This window comes from Eubalaena glacialis, chromosome 17 (assembly GCF_028564815.1).
Source record: "Eubalaena glacialis isolate mEubGla1 chromosome 17, mEubGla1.1.hap2.+ XY, whole genome shotgun sequence".
Lineage (NCBI taxonomy): Eukaryota > Metazoa > Chordata > Mammalia > Artiodactyla > Balaenidae > Eubalaena > Eubalaena glacialis.
The window spans coordinates 18,452,131-18,469,014 of NC_083732.1; the positions used below are offsets into that span (position 1 = coordinate 18,452,131).

The 16,884-nt window shown below is 37.1% G+C and overlaps 1 protein-coding gene across 8 annotated transcripts in view; it reads right to left on the minus strand.

Moving 5' to 3' along the window:
- Positions 1-16,884, minus strand: part of STAU2 (staufen double-stranded RNA binding protein 2) — a 308,834-nt gene that overhangs the window by 119,063 nt on the left and 172,887 nt on the right. For all 8 annotated transcript variants that reach the window (XM_061172221.1, XM_061172220.1, XM_061172223.1 and 5 more), the window contains one exon: positions 11,680-11,987. In XM_061172221.1, coding sequence (XP_061028204.1) covers positions 11,680-11,987 — 308 coding nt within the window. The remainder of the gene's footprint in view (positions 1-11,679; positions 11,988-16,884) is intronic.

Here is a 16,884-nt window from a genome sequence, read left to right on the forward strand (position 1 = left end):
ATCCAAATTGGTAGCAAACACCACCTATGACAGATTATTTTTTAGCTATTTCTATTTTAACTCTAGGAAAGTACTGCTATTACTAACTCAACGCCCCCCACACCCCACATTCACTTTATTACAGAAAGTTTCCACTGAAACTCTTCTAACAGGGAGCAGTAACCACCTAAAAGCCAATTCTGTTAGGTTCTTCTTTGACAGAGAAGTTATGGAAAACCAAGAGAGGCTACTATCCCAGAAACCAAAAGAAGAGAAAGTTCAATATGAGACAAAGTTTGGAGTCTGAGTCCATCCAGGTTAAGGGCCTCAGAAAACAAAACTCAAAGTATGCAGAGGAATGTAACAGAACCCAGTCTCTATAATGTACCATTAACAGCAGTCAAGATGCAATCCAAAATTACTTGATCTAGAATAAATAGGAAAACCTGACACATACTCAAGTGAAAAGGCAATTAATAAAGACTGAATCCAATATATCTGATGTTGAAATGAACATAAAAGGTGTTTAAAGAACCTATTATAACTATTTTCAAGGATGTAAAGGAACATATGTCTAAAATAAATGAATGAATAGGAAATACCAGCAGAGAAACAGAAACTCAAAAGAACCATATGGAAAGTCTAGAAATGAAAATACAATACCCAAAGTAAGAAAAAAAAAAATCACTGGATGAAAGAGATATAGAACTTATAGATACACAGAAATAATACAATCTGAAGTTCAGAAAAAATTTTACTGAATAAAGCCTCAGGATTCTCTGGGACAATATAAAAAATGCATGTAAATGGAGGGAGAGGAAAGAGAAAAGGTAGCAAAAAATTTATTTGAAGAAAATATGGCCAAAACTTTCCCAAATTTGATGAAAGCAATAAATATACCAATTTAAGAAAGCAATAAATATGCAGTGAGTTCAATAGTGGCCCCCAAAAGATATGTTCAAGTCCTAATTTCTAGTACCTTTAAATGTGACCTTATTTGAAGTAGGACATTTGCAGATATAATTAAGTTGAGATCATCCTGGATTTAGAGTGGGCCCTAAATCCAATGACAAGTATCCTTGTAGCTTTCCCATATTTTGAATTACTTGCTTAGGACAGATGTCAAGATGCCCAGTTAGTAATTAAGTGATTAATTAATGGGTGTATTCAGTGGTATTTAAAAACAACTGGTTGTGTTCCAGTTTCTGGTAATGGCAGTATAAATTCACCAGACAAAGCCTCTTGCAGATAACAATACACGATGTAGACAAAATAAAATATCTGAAGACAGTGGAATGTGATCAAAAGCAGGCAGACATCAGGGCAGAGTTTTCCCTTAAAAGACCAAAACGATATGGAGTAAGAATTGTGAGTTTCTGGCTTTTTTTTTGCCTGAGGGCATTCCTTGCTTCCTGTAGTTCTATTGGTAGAAAACTGCAGTCTTACCAGCTGGAGACAGCAGTGGAAAGAGCTTAGGGGTGGCAGACGAGCTGGTCACTGAGGGAAGAAATTCTAGAAATGAGGTAGCAGCAGACATGATGAAACACTAAATCTGAATATAAACTCTACCCAAATCCCTGCTAACTACAAAACTTTACATGTACAGGAAAGACACTAGAAGACCTGATGTAGAAATAGGCAGAAAACAGTGAGAAGTCCGTTAAGATCTAAAAGTCTGACACTTTTTTGATTGAGTGCAGTCCCTCAAGTGCACACAGCTCAAATGACAGAAAGCTAAAGCTTTACTGGCCTGAAGTATCAGAGGACATGGGCTGGCAGATCAGCTGAAAATTGGGGGTTGGGGGGGGAAATGCTAGAAGCTAGGAAATGCAAAGGGTGAGCTCCAAAATCTGAGCCTAAACGTGCCCAAATAATTAGGTAGGCACAGAAAGACTGCAAGAGGGAAGGCTGCAGCTGGAAGCTGAAAAAACCAAGTGGAAATATCAGCTGAGGGATATCACCACGGTGGAGGCAAAGCTTGAAGTTTTAGTCCAGGCAACTTAACTGAGTACTAGACCAAAAACAAAAAGAAAAACAATAATCTACAAAAGAAAAGATGATCCAGAGTTGCTATAACATGTTATCCACAATGTCCATTTTTCAAACAATTACAGACATGCATAGAAATGGAAATGAAGCATATTCATAAATAAGGTGGTCAACAGGAAACTGACTCCTAATGGGCCCAGATGTTGGGTTTAGATGACAAAGACTTCAAATCAGCTATTATAAAGATGTTCAAATAATTTTTAAAAATGTGTTCTCAATGACTATACAGATATGGAATCACAACAAAGAAACAGGGGAAAAAAAAAAAAGAACCAAATAGAAACATTAGATTAAAAAATTACAATAACTGAAGTGAAAAATTTATTACATGGGCTCAACAGCAAATTAGAGAGGACAGAGAAAGTAGTCAGTAAATCTGAAAATAGGTCAATGGAAGTTACACAATCCAAAGATGGAGAAAAATAAACAGAGTCTCGAAGACCTGAAGGACAATATCAAGAGGCCCAACATATATGTAATTGGAGTCCCAAAAGGAGAGGAAAGAGAAAAGGGCAAAAAAATTTTTTGAAAAAACTAGCCAAAAACTTTTCAGAACTAGTGAGAAACGTTATCTTAATCTAAGAAGCTAAATGAATCCCAAGCAGGATTAAAAACAATCCTAGACATAGCACAGCCAAACTGGTGAAACCAAAGATGAACAGAATGTCTTAATAGCAGCTAGAGTGAAACAACACATTACATATATGGTGCAGAAACAACTGGTTATCCTACGGGAAAAATAGGCTTCAAGTCTCACCCATACCATACACAAAAAATTAAATAGATATCAGCATTAAACATAAAAGCACAAACTACAAAATGTCTAGAAAAAAATCAGAGAAAATCTTTGCAACCTTGGGGTAGTCAAAAATTCCTTAGATAGGACGAAAAAGGTACAGTTTATGGGAAAAAAAAATGTAAACTTGAACTTCATCAAAATCGAAAACTTCTTTTCCACTTTTCAAAAGATGCCATTAAGATAATGAAAAGACAAGTCACAGGCAGGGAGATAATATCTGCAACAGAAAGGGCTTGTATCCAGAATGTATAAAGAACGCTGATGATGCAATAATTTTAAAAAATCGCAACCAGAAACTGGGAAAAAGATGTGGAAATTTCACAAAGATATATAATTGGCCAACAAGCACAAGAAAAGAAGTGCATATTATTGGTCATCAGGGAAATACAAATTAAAATATCAGTGAGATACCACTGTACCCTTCACAGAATAAGACTGATCATATCGATGTATGGAACCCTCATACAGCGCTGGTAGGAATGTAATATGATACAACACACTGAAAAAGAATCTGATAGTTTCTTGTAAGCTTGTACGTATACTTACCATGTGACCCAGGAATTTCACTCTGAGGTATTTTTCCAAGAGAACTGGAAACAGGTCTGCACAAAATCTTGTACATGAATGTTCACAAACAGCTTTATTCATAATAGCCCCAAACTGAAAACAACTCAAATGTCCATCAGCAGATAAACTGATAAATAATTTGTGGTGTACATCCTACAATGGACTAGTACTTAGCAATACAAAGGAACAAACTACTCATATACACAACATGGACAATCTCAACAACATTACAGCCAGTGAAAGAAGCCAGAAACGAAACTGTTCATGCTGGATGATTCAATTTTTATGAAATTTTAGGTACAACTAATCTTTGTGACAAAAAAGATATCCTGGTTGCCCACAGCCACAGAGAGGTGAGGAAAACAGGCTACAAAGAGGCACCGGGGAATATTTTACAGTAATAGAAATATTCCCATCTTGACTGTGGTTGTAGTTACATGGTGGTATACATTTTTCAAAACTCATCAAACTATAACTAAAATGGGTGTGTTTTATTGTATGTAAATTATACCTCAATAAGGTTGATCAAAACATTTCAAAAGCATAGTTATCTGATACAACACTTGGAGATACTAAGTCATTGCTCATACTTCTCATAAATAATCATAATTAATCTCCCAATTAATTTCCAAGTAATTGTTACCTTAGGAGACTAACCCTTTGAATTTATCACATGTGTTCAGATGTGATTGTCTGTCCTTCCACTTTCCCCTTCCCCCTGGCCACACTCCACATCCCACCCCCAACAATCCCATCCTAATGTCAGCTTCATGAGGGCAGAACCCTTTACTGTCATTTATGCTACAGCCTCAGTGCAAAAAGTGCACCTGGCCCATGGCAGGTGCTCAATACACTTTGGTTGATGTAATGAATGAATGAATCCCTTACATTGTTAGTATTCATCAGGAATCTCTTCCTAGGCCTTTACCCACTTTCCCTGGTCAACCTCTACTACTTTTATGGCTTCAATTACATCTGTACATCGATGACTCCCCAATCTCTGTGTCCTGTGCTCTCTTGCTGATCACCAGACCCACTGATGAATGCCTACTGGACAACTGCCTTTGAAAGTTCCACAGGAAACTCAAATTTGCCATGTTTAAAATGGAACTCATTAACCTCCTCTAAGTTTATTCATCACATTCATACTAAAAATAAAACCTTTCCTAAAACATTCGCATTACCTTCCTACTTTACTTCATTCTCAAATTCTTGAAATGAATGGTCAATTCATCCTCAAAGAGTCTCTAATTACTCTTCAACACCCTTTAAATGTAGCTTCCATCCTGACCAGGACAGTGAAAGCATCCTCACAGAAGTTAGCAGCCGAGATCATTTAATTCTCTCAATTGTACCGTGGACGCCTGCACCTCAGCCCCACTCCTCTACGACCATTAGCTTTGCTTAATTCAATCTTTGCTATTTCTCTACTGGATTCATGCAAAGTCACTCTAATTGGTCTTTCTGCTACCAATCTCTTTTTTGTCTAGTTCCTCCTCCACATGCTTACAGAATTACCTTTCTAAAATACAAAACCAATGTCACTACTCTTTAAAAAAGAAGTTGGTGGTCTCTGACTAACAGCTAAATTCAAATTCTCAGCAACACTCGTCTTTTCAGCCTACTTGTCAACCACTTCCACTTTGAACTCTTAAGCATTTTCTAAAACACCATGCCCTTTTGTCTTTAGTAGTCAGCTGCTTCTGCCTGCAATTTCTTTTCTTCTTATTCACCTTAAAAGTCTATGTACTTCTTAAAGCTTATTCAAATGTCCCTCTGCTATGAATTCTTCTTAATTCCTTCAGTCAGAGCTCTTCGTTCCTAGCCATGATTCTTGACATGGCTAATCATACCTCAAGTGATGACACTTACTATGTGGGGCAGGCACTACCTACGTTATTTCCTGCAGCATGCTACAAATATTTAATTTTTTTAAAATTAAATTTTTGTGTAATGTTCAAACACTGATCCCTGGAGACCAGACTCAATTGTAATAGCGGCCACTCTTCTATATATTGGTTTTATTTTCCTGTCTGTCTGTCTCCAACTTGACCATAACTCTTCCCGTGCCCACTGTCTGGTATGCTACCTGGCACATGTAGGTATGTATTAAGTATCTGCCCAGAGTGAATAAACAAACGTTCCAGTTCCTGTTGTTCAGCTAAATCAATTCCAGTATTCAATGAGATGATATTCTATAGCCAGATTAACTTCGTATCTATCCAATTCTTCACGTACATACTGAAATGACTGAAAACTATTCTTAATGCACTATTTTTCTCTTAATAAGAGTTTCTGAAGCTGTGAACTGTGTATCCTTTTCCAACTGTACTCCTTGTTTTCTCAAATGTTCCACTATAGGACTTGATTCTGAACTTTTCTTATACTTAAAAAAAATGACAATACTACAGATAAAAAACATCTTAAAAGTTTTTCAAACAACTCTCATCTCTGACAGTTATATCTGCTTTTTGATGTGACCATGTCAAGATGCCAGAACTTTCCTGAACCTAAAATCTATAAGGGTTTAAAATTAACTAATAATTCTCTATGTGGAAATGAGTAAACTGCATTACTAATAGGATGTTTTACTTCTGTAGTCCCTCAAATATGTATTTACATCATAAAGTTCTATCTTTGAATAAAAACTAAAGTTCCTTCCGGCTCAAAAGAGAATTCTTAAATGACTCAGACTCAGTTGTGTACCTAGTGGAGGGCATAAATAAATTTATTAATGAAATCTATGACTAAACCAAAACGATACCCAGAAGACCATGGACTACCACGAACACTAGTCCCACCTTCAGGGATCAGGCTTCGAACACTATACAATAGCTGGATTTAAAATTAAATAAAGATTTGTAAGCAAGAAGCAAAAATGTACCAGGCACTTCTGCTGCGTCACAAAATAATGTATGTAATGCCTCCTTCACTACCTGATACATAACGAGGCAGTCAATAAATGTTAGTTTTGTTTCCCTGTTTACTCATATATCTCCTAATGCCCCTGGTATGTCAGAGTAGTTTTTTTCCGTGTGCAGAAATCTTTTACATGCAGTATTCCACATACTGTTCTCTTTCTCAAGAGTTGTCCTGGGTGAGAAGAGAACAATATAGTTGAAATTTTAGATGCTGTCATTCATGAAAAAAAAAAATCTCAGCCATAGCTGAATGCTGGAGAGAGGGAAGTAGATAATTTCAACATGACTTAGAATGAACATAGGTATATAGATACCAGCCTGACATGTACTGACATGTACCTGATGGGTACTACAATTAATCTTACGTTACTAAGTAAAAATCACATCATTGCCAACCTTTTCTAGCAAAAGGAAATGAAATTCACCTTTAGATGAAAAATAATTTCCTTTTCTTCAAATTGATTGAAGAAATAATTGATTATTGGTTTTCAAATAATTCCAAATAGAATTCTCATGCTGACTTGAAATCTCTTCCGATACAAACAGAAAAGGCCACAGATATTTCTACTTGGCGATGACACATAATGGCAACTATTTTTTTCTGCACCTCAGCAGCTCATTTCAGATCCACATCAAAGTCACTGTGTTAGGACAGCTCTTTTGTGTTTGTATATTACTCTTTCTCTGAAATATGTGTCTTACTATGTATGTGCTGGCATATCAAGGCTCAAAATGAGTATCTTTGTCTTTCTGATTACATTCTGCAGTGATTTAGGGTGGAGTTAGTTAGTCCTGAATAGTTTATGCAGTAATAATGGACTGTTTACTTGAAGCCTGATTGATTCTTATTTGTGTTACTGTTACTCATCACAGTATGTTTTTATATGGATCAGGATTTCTTTCTTCAAATGTAATATTTTTCTCTAAAGAGTTGGAAATTTCAGCAAAGTAAGGTGACCTATAATTCTACTGGTTTTTATGAAGTATGGTTATGCGATATGTAGTCTGCGTACCCTTGAGGGTTTGGCCGAGTATATCAAGGCCTAAAGAAACCAGACAATAAGTCAGTTTGCATGAATGCAGGCTGCCCATTTGAAGAACAAACCTGAGTTCTAGGGTCCCTACAGGAAAACCAAGCCTTCAGGAGAATTCTTCCAATTTCTCCAAGGTCTTTGAAAAGCAGCAGAGGCTAAATCCAAGAGGGCTTTTTAAGAAGTGACTATAAATCAGAGCAGAATCTCTTGACCCCATGCTAAACCCATATATATTTTGCTCACTGTACTCTGAGTAATTTCTCATCACTTTATACATTGTGTAGCAGTGTAGATGAAAATTTGGGCTCAGAAGTGACACGGTGAGTTATGTTTCAAGGACAAATTAGAAACGGGGGAAAAACATATTTCTAAGTGGAAGAGTATATGTATATGCATGATTTCTTTCTCCATATTTTCCTATTAGAAATCTACAAAAGTTTACTTAAACTGGTCTTTAAAAAAAAATGGATCCCTTACTCTTCAAAAAAACAAGCTGCAAATAGCCACTTTGATTATAAATATATGGATTACAAAAAGTGAGGTAGAGGGAAAATAAGAAAAAAGAGAAAGGAAAAAGGTTGATTCTCAAATTGGGACACTCCCCATGTCCCCCAGCTCAGTGTAATCTGTACTAAGGTCGTATTGTTAAAATATGCTATGTGTCATACATGTCAAAAATAAATATTTAAAAGAAGCTCATAACCATAAAAGAAGTCTGCTATAATCATACTAAACTTCAAAAAAGGAGATATATTATTATAGTTGAAATGTATTATGTTTGAATTGTATTTGAAAAGAAAGTTTTTAATTAAATAGATATTTCTAAGCCTTCTACTGACATTCTCATCTTGCTAAAAATGGCACCAGCATCATAAACTCACAATAATGAAAAGCTCCCCTATAAAACACTCCTTGATTTTTATAAAATAAACTAATTATGGTTTAACTAAGACACCAACTAAGTGCTTCTTTACATTCTTTATGTGAGAAAAACAAATCTAGTTTATCACATTTTACTCTGAAGGTTTTAAAAACAACACTGTTCAGTGGATGATAATCACAAGGAAGGGTACAGACTAAAAGATTAAAATTAAATCCATCTATCAAGGATAATTTACTAAAATAATTCATTTTAATTTCCAATCTAATCATTTTCTAATGACTCATTTAAACAATGAAACTGCTTATAGTTAATTATACAGAGAGATTTCTAATATAATTGTATGGAAAAGCATATTAAAGATGGAAAAACTTAGAATAATGTAAATTATAACACAACAAAACAGTCCTCTGCTTCAGCTCAAAAGCAGAGCATTTCAAAAATGTCTCTATAACAATTTTCTTTAAAAAGCTGAATGATTTTGACATATTTTGGCATTGTAATTAAAGGGTATCAAGGTACACACCAAGGAACCCGGAACACTACGGTATAACTACCTTTTAAATGAATTTTTATGAAATGCATAGAAGTTATAGAAGCATACTAACTGGGCTGGACAAAGTCTGAGGTTCACAGAACTACTGATATAAAACTTTCTTCTTCTAAAAAATAATAAATCAATAAGAACATTCAGGTTTTAAAAGAAGATAATAAAAATGTACTCAATAAAAATTCAAAAAATAAATATTCATTTATGACAGAGATCCAAAGGCTTGCATCTAAAATGTGATTAAAAACTTTAGGTGAGCCCAAGAAAGGATAAAAGAATTACTGAGAATGTGCACGTGTTCAGTCATATTCTGACCTATGAAGTCAGCTTTATTAATAATAACTTTAATTGTATAATAAATTATTTTGTAGATTTAAGCAAAAGGATATGAGTTTAACACCTACATTCTGGTGAGCAAATAAGCTTTTTCTAACTTACAAATTTCAATTAATGAAAAAAATTTAAAAGTTAAAACAACGTAGTTTTCAGTACACTAATATATTTTTTTACTTTGTAATACAATATAGCTGTCACATACAATGGCTCTGGTAGGCTTAAATCAAATGTCAGTGGGCACGGAAGGCCAGAGAGGGGTTTATATACAATATTCAATAAGCAATAATATCTATTCAGTGTACAGTAACAAAATTTTAAAAGTACTAACCTAGAAACACAGAAGAAGAATTTATTGTTTTTAAATTCCAGAAATGAAAATAACATAACAGCATGTCATCCATAACAAGCTGGCCCTATAATTTCTAAACTACAGTCCAATTAAAACATTTAAGAAATAGAAACAATCTACATGTTTTTCTACCAGGTAAATATACCTGAGAAAGTTACCTATAAAGAAAGAGGCTTTAAAACTCTTAACCACAAAGACTCTTCTACTGTGACATTATGAGGACGTGCCGGGCACCTGACGGGCAGGGAAGTCATTTCCCACAGTCTGTTCACCACACACTGCAGGCTGCAGCCCGTCAGCAAAACAATATTTCATAGCAACACCAAGCTCATTTGACCAAAGCAGCACAGTAACGTTTTAAAACCATCTGTTTATCTTCATTAGTATGTAAAAATCACCGTACACAAATTTGGAAATGTTTAACGTGTCCATAGATAAGAGTGTATTATCTCAGCATAAGCTTTAAAAAAAAAAAAAAAAAAAGGTCTGAGTAGTCAGCCCAAATATAGGAGAAACAGATTCTACATTTTGACTAAAGTAAAGGTATTTTAAAATTATAGTTGCTGTCATTGCTAAGAATTAACAAATAAATGCAAATTTAAAAATTTAAGTATTTCTACTGGCAGCAAAATTACATCTACCAGAGGAACATCTCCAACCAAAATATCAATTCAGAGCTTGAATGCAATTTGTGCTTTGTTTCTATAAAAATGCAAATGCAGTGTTACTTTCAGACATTTCTAAATGACTAGATTTGTAAATAAACAGTGAATTCCTTTTCATCACAGTTTATTTCTAGTTCACCCTATGCAGATTATAGATAGAACTAAAAATTGCTTAGTTTTTTTTCCCCCAGTACTTTAACTGTGTGAACCAAGGTCCTTTTATTTTAAACAGTGATTTATTGTTATTCTTAAGGTAAACAACGAAAACAAGTTCTAAAATTTTAATGTTTAAAATTTCAGATGACAGAGCCAAAAACTGGTAACAGCTTTTTAGATTTCGTATTAATAGTCTAAGTAAAAACACTCACGACTACCTGGCAATAGATTTGAAAGAATCAGGTTTCTGTGATGAGAAACAAAAAAACATGCAAAATACCCCCTAAAACACATGATCTTCTCTCTTATATCTAAATTTGTAAAATTTTTATAAATACATGATCATTCTACACAATACAGATCTTCTAGAGCATTTCTAAAGGAAATTACAGTTTTTGGTCTTCAGGAGTAAGACTAAGATGGAAAGGGGGGTGAAAATAATGAAATCTGAGGGAGCAGTCCGCTCTTTCTACACACAAGCACGCTGCTGTTCATCCAGTCAAGTGAGCGATTACAGTTCAGTACAGGATTTTCAAGGCAACTAAGAAGTCAGAACACAGGTATTTCCTCTTCCTAGAGTTAACAATTCTTTAAAAAGTTCTACTCATAAAGGATTGTTGGTTTTTTTTCCAAAAGGGAACACTGACTAAACGGGGGGAAAAGGGTTTCCAGCCCCAAATTCATATACACAACAAGCGGACTATAAGCTAGATTTAGACGGCCTGGTGAGATAGACGTGTTGGTACCGTCTAAGGTAGGTGCTACCCTAGATGGTTCAAAACACGATCTAGTAAAACGATACATGTTTTTATGCCTCAGACAACTAGAAAGCATTTATTACTGTTCTAATACCATGTTTAATTAACTCCTAAGATAATAGACTTCTAGGATGTTGTACCTTAGTGGTATACCTGAATCATTACTAGCAGTAGAATGCCAAATTCAAAACTTCTACGAAAGTAAAATCATCATTAGAAAAAACCCTACTGTAAAATGAGGGAGGACTTAGTGCTAAATACTAATACCAAATGTATGAAGGCAGAATTTTTGTTTGGGGAGGAGAGTGAGGGAATAGATGCACCCAAGCAGAACACAGAACAGAGAATGAAAAGTGTTTAAAAAAAAACAAAAACAAAAACAAAAACAGAAGAAGAAGGAATATGGAGGAGAGCCAGGCAGCAAAAGAATTACTGGAGAGAATGAAAAATCTTTAAAGTGAGGCATGTGCACATGACTCGTTTTTCTGTCCTCTGTGTTCCTAACAATTTACAATGTAAGTGGCATAGAAGTCACACTAGCAGGCAAGAATGAGCTTTCTGATGGATAGAGATGAAGGATTTGGGACTAATGAATTGTTTTGTTTTCTTGTTTTTGTTTTTGCTTTTAATTCATACCTGAAAGCCTTGAATCCTTGCTAAATATTCCAGCTGTTTTGAAGGTTGTACTGGAGAACAAGGGGGAGTAGGAGAACTTCCTTTTAAACCTATGGCTTCAGCTGTAGGAGATGTTCCATTCATAAGGAGTTCCCTGGCAATTGTAGCTGAACTACTCGATGTGGGAGATATACTGAAGAAAGAGCTTGAGGGTTGGTTCATATCTTTGGGTGACAAATAGCCTAGAGTAGTGCCAGAGATTACTTTGTGGCGGCTGGCTTCCATCTCTTGATAAACATCAGGAGACAAATGAAGAATTCCTTTTGGAGCTACAAGTAAAATAAAGGAACATTGTTATTACACATAAAATAAGTGGAACAGAAACATGTTATAGCATTATTAACTCAAGGATTTCACTTGACACAGTGACTGAGCAGTGAGAAACGCTGTTAATCAAGCGTCTTCCCCACGCTTGCAGAGGCAACGGCAGTCTCCTATTTGGAGGTGAATAATGTATGTTTCAATATTCCTAAAACCATTAGTACAAACAAGCCACAAAAGTGACTTCAGGGGAAAGTGTACATGGTAGGGAAGCTGTGGAGGAACACGTGTAACTGATATGTGGAAGTGCAACACGGGATTAGGAATGTGCAGGGTCTTCACCCTGCAACTTAATCTTTTATGATCCCATAAAAGAGATCCCTAACATGGATTTTGCTGCAAAATCCCTAACATATGCAGCAATTGAGACACAGGGGGTAAAAATGAAGGCTGGGTCAGTCCAAACCATCTGAGGAACAAACTCATATATCCAATGGCCTACTGGTGTTCTCCTATGTCCCACCGTCAACTCTATCTCATGACCACGTCAAAAAGCGACAGAGCATCTTCTCCCCCAAACCGTCTCCTATGTGGCTTATCTCATCATGATACCACCACCCATCTGCTCAGCTGCCCAACCCAGACTCCTGGCAACCATCTTTGAGTCACCCACAAACAAGTAACTACCGTGTGCAGTCTAGAATTTGCCCCATCATCACCAAGTGCATTAGCTCAAGCCAGGCCACACACAGGTTCTAATATCAAGAGGAGTGAGCCTGGGGCTGTGTCATCAGTTGGCAGGGTTGTAAACATATAAAAGCAGCACTTTCCTTTGACTACCATTTGTCTCAGAGAGGTTTCAAACCACATTTCACACTGCTTGTTCTAATATCTTTGGATCAGATATTAATGACTCTCAAATCATGATATTATCTTTTGAAATTACTGATAAATCACCACCTTTGGAGAACGTGCTCTGAGAGACGCAACTTAATTCCCTTGGTCCTGCCTCTCCCTTTTCCACCACTAACCTCCTGATTCAAGCCCTCAGTGTTTCTGGCCAGGGTTACTTTAACAATCACTGAAAGCTTCAGCGCTGCTAGTCTCCCCAGTGTCCATTTCCCAAAATGTGTTCTATAACACAGTCCCCCAATATAAGGGTTCCATGATAAATAAATCAGGGAAACAATGAAAATTATATCACACACAAACATCCCTTTTGGAGGATTAAAAATGCACATTAGCACAGTAAAGAGTGAGAAGTCCAGAAGAACAGAAATCTATTCAACTTCGTTTAACCCAGGATTTCCCAAATTTATTTTATATCCAGGCTTTTCACATAATATTAATAATATCTAACACTGGGAAATGCTAAGACTAGCCGTTCTCTTACTTTAAAGTCTTCACTGGCTCCCCACCACTTACACTATAAAGTCTAAACTTCTTAGGATGACGTATGAAGCCCTCAGTGCCCTGGCTCCTCCTCACCTCTCCATCCTACTAAAATATTCATGCAGAACCCATGCTCCCATCATGCAAATATATTCACACTTCTTCCAATACTCTGGCCTGTTTGATCCCATAATATCTTTATTTCTATTGTACACACACACACACACACACACGGACACCAGTTAAGCTCTGACTACTCGGTTCCAGGCACTGAGCTAACCAATACTGTCCTGACCTCAAGTCACCCTCAGTCTCTCAGGAGAGGAAAATGCAAGGGATAAATAACATAATGTGGTAAGTGCCTCTGTAGAGGTGAGTTAGGGAGCAGTACGAGTGGGAAAGGAGAAGCACTAGGAGCTCAGGAGAGGCTTCCTGGAGATGGTACGGACAGCACATCTCAATGCATGAGGAGAACCGGGCCAAGGAGGAAGAGGACTGAAGGCAGATGGCAGCGTGAGCAAATGCAGGGCCGAGCAGAGTAAGCCCAGGAAAGCAAGAAGCGGGAGGTGCGAACTGCAGCAGGGGAAGGAGGAGGCAGGAAGGGGCCGAGCTCCAGGAGACCTCATCCTGACGGCATTAGACATAAAGGAGTTGCTTTTAAAAATAATTTATAGGGCTTCCCTGGTGGCGCAGTGGTTGAGAATCTGCCTGCCAATGCAGGGGACACGGGTTCGAGCCCTGGTCTGGGAAGATCCCACATGCCGTGGAGCAACTAGGCCCGTGAGCCACAATTACTGAGCCTGCACGTCTGGAGCCTGTGCTCCGCAACAAGAGAGGCCGCGATAGTGAGAGGCCCGCGCACCGCGATGAAGAGTGGCCCCCGCTTGCCGCAACTAGAGAAAGCCCTCGCACAGAAACGAAGACCCAACACAGCCAAAATAAATTTTAAAAAATATAATAATTTATATACGGGACTTCCCCGGCGGTCCAGTGCTTAGGGCTCGGCGCTTCTACCGCAGGGGCTTGGGTTCGAACCCTGGTCAGGGAACTAAGATCCCGCATGTCGCATGGCGCAGCCAAAAAAATAAAGAAATAAGTAATTTATATAGCTTAAAATAACATATCAATCCTATTTTATGGATTTACTTTATGCCTTTGTGTTTGTTAGCTCTATATCCAGGAAAAATTTCAACAAAAAAATTTAAAAAGAAAACATATGCATTGGAAAAAATACAGATGAATCTCACTAGCCAGAGGAAACTACTTTTACATTTGGCTTTAAAAATATACTTTTAGTCTTGTTTCCTATATACTTTTTTGTTAACTTGAAAAAATAAGTTAAAACATAAAAATACCACATGATCCTTTTGTTGTTTACAAAACAATATACTTTCATTAATAATTTTAAGGCTTAAATTTTCATTATATGAATTGTTTCCTCAAACAATTCTGCATTGTTGGACATCTAATTTATCTCCTTTTCATGCAATTAAAACAATATAGTGAAACACATTTTTTGCAATTACATCCTTATTCACATGAAGATTGATTTCCTTCACTTAGAAGCAGAATTGCTAGTGCGAAGGATACGCATTTTAGTTTTTCTGACACTAACAAACTGCTCCAAGTTGGTACAACTCCAACAGCTGTGCCAGTTTCACGCTTCCATACTAATATATGCAAGTTTCTCTTGCCTATTTTGGTATTGGACATTATTATTTAAAAATCCTTGCCACTGTTCTCTGTTAGCGTCGGTAAGTGGCAAAGATTTTTTTAATAATATCTAATACCAAAATAGGAAAAAAAGGTACTTTTAGCCCCACCACCTGACATCTGGGGAGGTGAGAGGAACTGGAGATTTGAGTTCAGTCATCAGTGGTCAGCAGTTTAATCAGTCATGCCTACATAATGGAACCACCACAAAACCCCTAAATGCGGAGGTTTGGGAACCTTCTGAGTTTTGAACACATCCACATGCCGGGAGGATCGGGCTCCCCAACTCCATGGGGACAGAAGTTTCTGTGCGCTAGAGCTTTTTTTTTTTTTAATTTTATTTATTTATTTATTTTTGGCTGTGCTGGGTCTTCGTTTCCGTGCGAGGGCTTTCTCTAGTTGCGGCAAGTGGGGGCCACTCTTCATTGCGGTGCGCGGGCCTCTCACTATCGCAGCCTCTCTTGTTGCGGAGCACAGGCTCCAGACGCGCAGGCTCAGTAATTGTGGTGCACGGGCTTAGTTGCTCCGCGGCATGTGGGATCTTCCCGGACCAGGGCTCGAACCCGTGTCCCCTGCATTGGCAGGCAGATTCTCAACCACTGCGCCACCAGGGAAGCCCCTAGAGCTTTTTGAACCTCATCCTGTGTACCTCTTCATCTGGCTTTTCGTTTTAAATTCCTTTATAATAAACCAGTGATAGTATCTTCCCAAGTTCTGTGAGCTCTTCTAGCAAATTATCGAACTTGAGAAGGGAGTCGTGGGAACCCCCTGAATTTATAGCCGGTTGGTCAGGAGTACAGGTGGCAACATGGCACTTGTGACTGGCAGAAGTGGGGCATCTTGTGTGGCGGAGCCCTTAATCTGCGGGGTCTGTGCTAATTCCAGGGAGTGTCAGAACTGAACTGTAGGACACCCTGTTAGTGCCTGGAAAATTGGAGAATGGGTTGGTATGGGGAAAAAAATGCCTATACATTCGGTATCAGAAGTGTAGCAAAAACAGTCATAGGTCAACACTGATCAAACTGTACACATATGTGCAGTTTATTACACTTCAATTTTATCTCAACAAAGTAAAAATATTTGCCAATTTGATTAAGTGCTATGTCATGTTATTAATTTTTTTATTTTTTCACTAGCTGCACAAACACCATATGTAATTCTTACTTAAAGAATAACTTAATGTATGACTCTAAATTCTACACTCAATTTAAGAAATCAGGAAACTAACAGCATTATTTCAGCACTGCTATTATACAGAAGTAATGGGCTTGCCAACAGCAATATTATAAAGCAAAGAAAATGCTCTCCCAACACTCAAGAGAGGCATTACATCACAGTGTAAGAACTCATGCAGAGTACAGGCTCCCTTATTCTACAGTAAAGCCTGAATCGACTTTTCTTCATGAATAAAGAAGATTCCTTTCTGCAGAGCTCAAGTGATGGAACAGCCATTGAAAGAGTGTAAAGGCACATGTGGATTTATGCGGTCAACTACCAGATGATTTTCAACATGAATATTAGTAACAGTGTTTGGATCAGTCACAATTCATTTAGGTTCTTCCTGTTGTAAATTTAAGTCACTTTTCAGTAGGGTAAAGACCGAAAAGCAGATTCAAAGGGTAAGTTCAGATATACATATTTAAGGACTTTCAACTGTCTCCTGAAAAACTATATCCATTTATACTTCTATTAGCAATGGGTGACTAAACCTGTTTTCCTACACGTCTGTCGAAACAGGTTTTAGTTATTCTAAATAATTACTGCCACTCTACAACATTCATTGTTCTATTAATTTACAGT